The sequence below is a fragment of the Hyla sarda genome, chromosome 9, assembly GCF_029499605.1.
Source record: "Hyla sarda isolate aHylSar1 chromosome 9, aHylSar1.hap1, whole genome shotgun sequence".
Classification (NCBI taxonomy): Eukaryota; Metazoa; Chordata; class Amphibia; order Anura; family Hylidae; genus Hyla; species Hyla sarda.
Window position 1 is genome coordinate 14,689,621 of NC_079197.1, and position 9,745 is coordinate 14,699,365.

The following is a 9,745-nucleotide window of genomic DNA, read 5'->3' on the forward strand; positions in this document are numbered from 1 at the left end:
GTACACAGCGTTCGGAGTAATGAACTTCTGGACGCTGTGAGCGGAGTTCCGAAAGGCAGGGCAGCGGACAACCCCTTTAACAGCTAGGCGTACAGACCGAGACACAGATTGGTCCACAATGGCCTGAATCTGGTCACCAGATACATATTCCACATCAGTAGGTTGTTCAGGGATTGAAGACATTATAAATAGCAATTAAAAATTTTGCAGATAGATAAAGAAATATATATATATATATATGTAAATAAATAAATTGAAAATATATATATATATATATATATATATATATATATATATATATATATATTGTAAATATGTAATTAGATAATATTAATAATTAAAATTTATTCTTGGGAAATAAATATTGTAAATAAATAAAAAAAATAATTAATAATAGATATAATAAATAGGATAAAATATATTATAATAAAGGGGTAATATGAGAGAGGATAGGAGACTCAATAAGGGAGATAGGGCAGAGGTAACCTGTGAAGAAAAAATAAATATTTTGTAATATATAAAACAGCCAGAAGGGGCAGTTTATAACTAGAAGTAATTAAGCGCCAGTAATCACATGGGAGCCGGAGCTCAGTTAAAATAGCCCAAAGCAATAAAAAGGCAGGAACGGCTCGCGCTGATAATCAATAGGCCAATATCATACGAGAGTAGTGAAGAGAAGCAGGTGAACTAAGGTAAGGAGCGGTGAAGGGAAATAAAAGTGAGTCACTAGTAAATGGAAGTTTGGGGGAAAATGGCAGCTGTTATGGTCACAGCAGGTGGTGAATCCTCGGGGCCTGTGTGGATGATGACGTGAGCCCCGCCAGGGAGCAGAGTTTAAGGTGCCACTGTTTTTTACCAGAGCCCGCCGCAAAGTGGGATGGCACCCAGGTCACTAACCACGGCACAACTCGTCCACACAGGTAGCTGGGAGGTGGCGTGGCACAGAAGGAGACTGGCAGGATGTGGCAAGATGGCAGTAGGTCAGGGCAGGAACACAGGTGCAGGGTAGGAAGGTAGCAAGGAACAGGTACACAGTAACCAAGACACAGAACTTTCACTATGGCAACAGACAACCAAAGATCCGTCCGGGAACCAAGGGAGAAGCTGATATTTAAGGACCAGGGTGCAGGTGTAGAAACTTGACTAAATGAGCACTGGCCCTTTAAGAGTGAGAGCTCCGGTTTGTGCACACCCTAGGAGGCGGGGGAACGCACACCGGGGCTGCGAGGACAGGGAGGTGAGTGACGGGCTGGGATTCGCATGCGGGCATGTACCACAATGCGAATCTCAGCCGCGCCAGCAGCGGAGACATGACAGAGCGCTCCTGACCAGCGTGTCTGGCCGGAGCGCGGATGTTACAGCAGCTAAGGAAAGGCACAGAAACAATGGGAATGATGAATGAGGAAAATATATATATAGGAGACAAGGGAAAAAGTTGAAAATATGTAAATAATAATGAATTGATTAAGAACAGTAACATTAAAGAAAAAAGGGGGAATAATAATATAATAAATAAATGAATAATAATTAAATAATAAATAAACAAAAAGAGGATAAAATAGATAATATTATGATAATATAAGAAAAATTTATGAAGAAACAAGTGTGGTGTCCCGGTACCGTATTTCATACTGTAACTTTGTAGAGGTCCCCATAGTCAGAGTCCCTAGGAACGTCGGGGTCCCTCTTCTATAGTTATCCCCTTGTCACCCCTCAGTTAGTTCATATTTGTATAGGATTTCATATAAATATAAGTATACGTTTGTTTATATTCAAATGCCTACCTGTTCAGCGTAGCAGGACCTGCGGGTCATGTGATTAGCTTCAGAACTCTATGGTTTTGCTAAAGGACCTTTGGTGGTTCTCATGACGTGTTCACCCACAATGCAATGTAACGGTGAGTGACAGTTGTTATGGACCAATCCAAATCGGCCAGCCCCTGTCCATATAAGGAGCTGCGCCATTTTGATATCTCTCTTGGGTTGCTGACACTGGATGAGGTAGGACCTCCGCAGCTTACAAGACAATTTACTAGGCCAACGCCTTGCGGCCTAGGCCTCAAACATAGCGGATATACTAAGCAGTTCCCCGCTACTCACCGCAGGATCACTGGACCTAAACGCACCCTTAAATCCAGCGGATCTATGCTACAAAATCTCTGAGAAGCTAAATTGAGCTTATGTGATCCCAACCAACTGTAAATCGCTGCTCAGCTATATCTATAGAGACTCTGTTATCTTTACTGTTACTATTGCTGCATGTACAGAAATTCTTCAGTAAAAGTTCCAGCAAGTTTTCAGTTGACAGTGGTTGTGGACAATCCTTTATGTCTGCATCACCTATTGCTCTTGGGAAGGGTGGCAATAGGCCTATCAAGATTACAGTATTTAACCCTCACCCTGGCATCACGAGTGACAAGGGTTAACAGCGCCCTTTACTATTCTGAACAGCAACACCCTAACTACCCTACACCCCCACAAGGATTTATTCCCCAAGGTTACCACACAAGTATTTATTAGGGAAAATTATATTTGATGGGAAAATATCAGGAGCGCTAGACTTATCTTGTTACCAGCTGGAACAGCAGCAAAGAAGAGGAAGTATACCAGGAAGTGTCGTCTGAGATTACCTGGACCAGTGATAGACTGTACATGCAGGGAGTTGTAGTTCAGCTACAGCTGGAGGCCCACTGGTTGCAAAACACTGAGTTAAGTAACAAACTGTGTTTTGCAACCAGTGTGCCTTCAGCTGTTGCATAACTTCAACCCCCAGCATGCACGGACAGCCAAAGGGCATGCTGGTTGTGGTAGTTTTGCAACAGCTGAAGGTTTGACAACCCCCCACCCCCCCCATGTGAATGTACAGGGTACATTCACATGGGCGGGGGTCTACAGCGAACTTCATGATACAAGTTTGAGATGCAGCAAGTTTTCCGCCGCAGCTCAAACTCTCAGCGGAAAGCTCGCTGTAGACCCCGGCCGTGTGAGGGTACCCTAAAAACACCACACTATACTACATTACACAAAATATAAAGTAAAACACTACATATACACATACCCCTACACTACATTTCTCTACTTTTACCCCTTATAAGGATTCAAAAACTGGGTCTACAAGAACATGCGAGTGTAAAAAATGCAGATTTTGAATTTTCTCCTTCACTTTGCTGCTATTCCTGTGAAATACCTAAAGGGTTAACACACTTACTGATTGTCATTTTTAATACGTTGAGGGGTGCAGTTTTTATTATGGGGTCCTTTATGGGTTATTTCTAATATGAAGGCCCTTCAAATCCACGCCAAAACTGAACTGGTCCCTGAAAATTTTTTGTGAAAAATTTGAAAATTGCTGCTGAAATTTGAAGCCCTCTGATGTTTTCCAAAAGTAAAAACATGTCAACTTTATGATGCAAACATAAAGTAGACATATTGTATATGTGAATCAAGATATCATTTATTTGGAATGCCTATTTTCCTTACAAGCAGAGAGCTTCAAAGTTCGAAAATTGCAACATTTTCAAATTTTTCATGAAATTTTGGAATTTTTCACAAAGAAAGGATGCAAGTATCGACAAAATTTTATCGCTATGTTAAAGTAGAATATGTCACGAAAAAACAAACTCGGAATCAAATTCCTGAGTAAAAGCATTCCAGAGTTATTAATGCTTAAAGTGACAGTGGTCAGATGTGCAAAAAACGTTCTGGTCCTTAAGGTGAAAATGGGCTTGGTCCTTAAGGAGTTAAATAACTTTGCTGCTATTTGGGACACAGTAAAAGAAGTTATAGCAATGTTGGCCTCCTGTCTGCTAGGAAATTAGTATTATAATAATATATCATTTTTTAAATAATTTTTATTTTATTTTTATTTTTTTCTTCTTCCCTTTTTATTGAAAAATTAATCATTTACATTTTAATAAATAACAGTTGTATATCACATATCTAAATTTTTTAACCACCCTCCCTTTCCCTCCCCCTTTCCACAAATTCCCTTGCTGGGTGGGTGGGAGTCAGAGGGACAACAGTCTGGCCATTCCACTCTATTAGGCTGGGTTCACACCACGTTTTTCAAATACGGTAACCGTATACGGTTTTCCGCAAAAAAACGTATACGACCGTATCCAAAACCGTATGCATAGAGAATGCATTGTAAACCGTATTCCAAATATTGTGTACGGTTGCATCCGTTTTGCCTCGGATACGGTTTTGCCGATTTTTCAACTGTAGACAAAAATGCTGTCGACCACGTTTTTGCCTCCGGTTGGAAAACCGTATGCGAACCGTATGCAGTTCTTTTAACATTGTTGTCTATGAGAACCGTACACAGAATTTCACAATACGGTTGCACACGGTTTTTCTAATCCGTTTTTGGAGTTGACACATGCGCAGATTGGAATTTCAACAGAACAATAGTAACTTTATTAAACTGCTGGAAAACTAATTCCAGCAAAATAGTAAAACCGTTCGCAAAAACTGATGCAAACGGATAGAACCGTACGGGGAAAAACCGTATACGTTTTGATTTGCATACGGTTTTTGCCATACGTTTTTTAGCGGAAAACCGTATACGGTAACCATATTTGAAAAACGTGGTGTGAACCAAGCCTTTACGCTTTCTGTTATACTAGATTATCGTATATACTCGAGTATAAGCCGAGTTTTTCAGCATGATATATTGTGCTGAAAACGCCCCCCTCGGCTTATACTCCAGTGAAGTCTCCACCTGTCAATACCTTCATCAGTGGTCCTCAACCTTCAACATATTGCAAAACTACAACTACCATGCTGGGTGTTGTAGTTTTGAAACCTCTGGAGGTCTGCAGGTTGAAGACCACTGCGGCCTTCATCATCATCCAGCCCCCCCCCTTTTTTTGTTTTGTACTCACCTCCCCTCGGCATGAAGTTAGGGTGAGCTGGTCCGGGCCATCTATGCTGCAGGGACCGTCCGGTGGGGAGGGTTAGTTGTTGCGGACTGTCCATTTTCACTGGGCGGTCCTCTTCTCTGCGCTTCGGGCTCGGCCCCGGAGTAGTAACGTTGCCTTGACGATGACGCACAGGGACGTTCATGCGCAACATCCCTGTGCATCGTCGTCAAGGCAACGTCACTTGTTCGGGCCCGAAGCGCAGAGAAGAGGCCCCCCCCCCCCCCTGGTGAAAATGGACAGCCCACAACGACTAACCCTCCCCACCGGACGGTCCCTGCAGCATAGATGGCCCGGACCAGCTCACCCTAACTTCATGCCGAGGGGAGGTGAGTACAAAACAAAAAAAGGGGGGGGGGGGGCGGTGTTTTCTGATGACGAAGGCCGCACTGGTCTTCAACCTGCGGACCTCCAGAGGTTTCAAAACTACAACTTCCAGCATGCCTGGATAGCCGATGGCTGTCCGGGCATGTTGGGAGTTGTAGTTTTGCAACATCTGGAGGTCCGCAGGTTAAAGATCACTGATGAAGGGATTGAAAGGCGGTAATGATGAAGGGGGGGGGGGGGGTGATGATGGGGATCTGGATGATGACGGGGGTCTTACATTCTTGATTATGATTTCTCCCATCTGATTATTCCCCTCTTTGGTCGTGTGTCCCCCAGGTTACTGCCCCCCTCACAAACAGAAAAAAAATATATACATATTCCTTCTTTTATCTTATTACCCTTCCTATGGCTTCTCTCCACTCCCTCACTTCTGGTCTAATTGAGGCCCGCCATTTCCTAATTATTAATAATCTAGCATAGAAGAGCATCGTCACTAGTTCCCTTCTTTCTTTTCTCGGCCTTTTTACTTTACTGTCATCACCCAAAATGATTATTATTGTCTTTTATCTTATATTTTATTTTTCCCTCAATATCATCTTTTATTGATACCCAATATTCTTGTATTTTCTCATACTTCCATAGAATATGCAAAAATCCCACATTTTCCATTTTACATCTTGGACAGTCGCTATTTTCCCTCCTTCCGATCCTGAAAAGGAATATTGGTGTATACCGTATTTTTCTTATACAGCGAATACCTGCGGCCATCAACGGCCGGGACCCGCGGCTAATACGGGACATCACCGATCGCGGTGATGCCCTGTATTAACCCTTCAGACGCGACGATCAAAGTTGACCGCCGCGTCTGAAGTGTAAATAACACTAACCCGGCTGTTCAGTCGGGCTGTTCGGGACCGCCACGGTGATATCGCGGCATCCCGAACAGCTTACAGGACACCGGGAGGGACCTTACCTGCCTCCTCGGTGTCTGCTCCGTGCCGGGATCCCCTGCATGGCCGGCGCTCTCCTTCGACGTCATCACGTCGTTGCGCACCCCGTCCCGTCATCCAATAGGAGCGGAGAGCGTAGCCACGTGATGATGGCGACGGAGAGCGTGGATCCCGGGGAAGAAGACGTCCGGAGCGTCCTCCTCGGTGTCCGAGTGGCGAATGACTGCTCCGTGCCGGGATCCCCTGGATGACTGGCGCTCTCCTTCGTCGTCATCACGTCGTCGCGCACGCCGTCCCGTCATCCAATAGGAGCGGAGAGCGTAGCCACGTGATGATGGCGACGGAGAGCGTGGATCCCGGGGAAGAAGACGTCCGGAGCGTCCTCCTCGGTGTCCGAGTGGCGAATGACTGCTCCGTGCCGGGATCCCCTGGATGACTGGCGCTCTCCTTCGTCGTCATCACGTCGTCGCGCACGCCGTCCCGTCATCCAATAGGAGCGGAGAGCGTAGCCACGTGATGATGGCGACGGAGAGCGTGGATCCCGGGGAAGAAGACGTCCGGAGCGTCCTCCTCGGTGTCCGAGTGGCGAATGACTGCTCCGTGCCGGGATCCCCTGGATGACTGGCGCTCTCCTTCGTCGTCATCACGTCGTCGCGCACGCCGTCCCGTCATCCAATAGGAGCGGAGTGCGTAGCGACGTGATGGCGGTGATGGAGAGCAAGGATACCGGGCAGCAGCGACGCCGACACCCCAGGGACGCGGCGACAGCGATGGAGGGCGACATCCAGGGCAGCGGTGACGGTCCGGAGCGGCGGGGACAGGTGAGTATTACCTCCTATACCAGTGGTCTTCAACCTGCGAAGCTCCAGATGTTGTAAAACTACAACTCCTGGCATGCCCGGACAGCCAACGGCTGTCCGGGCATGCCGGGAGTTGTAGTTTTGCAACATCTGGAGGTCCGCAGGTTGAAGATCACTGTCCTATACTTTACATTGTATTTTGTTCAGAATCTTTTTTTTCTAGATTTTCCAATTGGGTGCGTCTTATATGCCGGAGCGTCCTATATGGCAAAAAATACGGTAAATTCTTCCTTCACCTCACTCCTTTATCTCTCCTTTTCTCCACACATCTTTCAAGATTTTATATATTAATATATTATTGTATTTGTATTTCTCAACCCTCTCGGATTTGCCTCTGAATTTGGCAGAAAAAAACTGCAGTGGCCTTTAAAAAAACGAAAAAAAAAATTTCCGAGCGGTCCTAGCGCCGGCATGTTCTGCTGAAGTGCTGCTGTTCGTGGAATGTCCTCCTCCTGTTTTCCGGGGTGGACATTCCACAACTTACGCCATTTGAACATAACTCTGAAACGGCAACACTGATCCAGGGAGGTTACACATCATTTTAATTCCGGTTCTCCCGCACTATTACCCTGTGTATTGGGTTTAGTACAGGTGAACCAGCTACCAGTTTCCCTTTAATTATTTTTATTTTTTAGTATTTTGCTATTATTATTTTTTATAATATTTGATATACATTCCTTCTTATTTTCTTCCTTTTTTTTTTTTAAGTTATCTAGGACCCTGATAGAATGTACAGACACACAAAGAAGATCCTATTGTGTATGTTAGTGGGATTTACTTTTACCTTCTTACTGTGGTTTCCAAGGACTCGGAAAAAGTCGCTGATCATAGTTCAGTGCACCTTTTGTGATGGCGAACTCAGCACCGATACAATCACAGCGCTGGAGGACAACCGGACCTTCATCATATCACCGTACTATGATAACAGAGATAACAATAAGCCTATGGTGCGGATCCTCAGCATTATCCACCATGATGACGTAAAGGAGCTATACTGCTATTTCTGCTGCTCTACAGACAAATGTGCGATTTCCAAGGCGCTCATAGATATGCATAGTGACCGATTCGGCTTTCCATACGTCACAACGGACCTTTTATGTGAGGAGCCTCCAGATTGCCAAGCTGAGTATGTATCTGTCCACACGTCTTCTTCCATTGAAATGACACAATTACTCCGATTCCGAATACAAAACCGAGACGTGAAACCATTTTCTGCCAATTTCACGGTCTGCATTTCCACCATGTTTGGGAATTACAGCAATGTCCTACAATTCATTCAGACCATGGAGATGTACCAAATCCTGGGGGCACAAAGGGTTATGATCTACCTCAACAGTGTCAGCCCACAAGTGGTGAAAGCCATGCAGTATTATATTTCGAGAGGAATCCTAGAGCTGGTAGATTGGCCGATCCAGCGTTACCTCCGGCCTGGCACAGCATGGCACTATTCTTTAGATCCCAAAGACATAGGTTATTATGGCCAGTTGGCAACACTCAATGACTGTATTTATAGGAACATGTACAGGACTAAGTATGTACTTCTCAATGATATTGATGAGATTATTTTACCATTCTCACACATGTCTTGGGGCGCCATGATGGAAAGCCTTCAACAACAGAATCCAAACATTGGGGTTTTCCTTGTTGAGAATCATATTTTTCCTCAGACGATGTCCACTGATGGAAATTTCTCTGATATTTCTTCATGGAAAAATGTCCCAGGACATAACCTTCTCCGGTACGTCCATCGCGAACCAGATAGAAAAGATTATTTCAACGCTCGGAAGATGATTGTGGATCCCAGGAAGGTCATCCAAACATCTGTCCACTCCGTTTTGAAAGGTTATGGGAATGATGTGAAGGTCTCACTACAAACTGTTTTGGTTTATCACTGCAGAGGACCTCTTCAGAAGGATTTACCGAAGACTTCACTAATAGAAGACAAGACTATCTGGAGACATAATGCCTCTCTTATCAGGAATGTTAATAAAGTTCTGGGGAAAATATCTTTCCTGTGATGAAGTCCGCACGCGTGTTGTCTTTTGTAGAGGAGTATTGACGATTATCCTAGATATTGAAAGCTATGGATGGTGTAGAAGATATGTCATCTAATACTGGGCCTAAAAATTGAGTTTATAGGAAGTAAACAGTAAAGAGAAACTCCTTGATTTACAACCCTGTGAAATCTGACTATATGTGTTATGAATACTGTTTTATTGCATTGTATATGTTGTTACTTATTACCAATGTTTTTTCAAGCAAGTGGTAAACCAGATTATTGTCCTACTGACCAACTTCTTTCTCAACAGTATATTTACGTTTAAAAGGGGTACTACCGTGCTGACAACTTATCCCCTATCTAAAGTATAGGGGATAAGTTGCCTGATCGCGCGGGGTCCCGCCGCTGGGGACCCCCGCGATCTCGCACGCAGCACCCCGCTCTCATCAGGCCCCGGAGCGAACATCCGCTCCGGGTCTGATGACGGGGCCGGTGATCGTGACGTCACAGCTCCGCCCCCGTGTGACGTCACAATCCGCCCCTCAATGCAAGTCTATGGCAGGGGGCGAGACAGCTGTCTCGCCCCCTGCCATAGACTTACATTGAGGGCGGAGCGTGACATCACATAGGGGCGGAGCGTGACGTCACATAGGGACGGAGCCGTGACGTCACGATACTCCGGCCCCGTGAT

The 9,745-nt window shown here is 45.0% G+C and overlaps 1 protein-coding gene across 9 annotated transcripts; it reads left to right on the forward strand.

Annotated features, from left to right (window-relative positions):
• Nucleotides 1-560: 560 nt before the first annotated feature.
• On the forward strand, nucleotides 561-9,210 carry LOC130291015 (uncharacterized). Of its 9 annotated transcripts, none has more exons than XM_056539340.1 (2): nucleotides 561-692; nucleotides 7,772-9,210. In XM_056539340.1, the coding sequence occupies exon 2, from the start codon at nucleotides 7,784-7,786 to the stop codon at nucleotides 9,071-9,073; it is 1,290 nt and encodes a 429-aa protein (XP_056395315.1). In that variant the 5' UTR covers nucleotides 561-692; nucleotides 7,772-7,783; the 3' UTR covers nucleotides 9,074-9,210. The 9 variants fall into 9 exon arrangements, with proteins under 9 accessions (XP_056395315.1, XP_056395310.1, XP_056395313.1 ...); XM_056539335.1 differs by having other exon boundaries at nucleotides 577-692; nucleotides 7,764-9,210; XM_056539338.1 differs by having other exon boundaries at nucleotides 584-718; nucleotides 7,764-9,210.
• The last annotated feature ends 535 nt before the right edge of the window (nucleotides 9,211-9,745 follow it).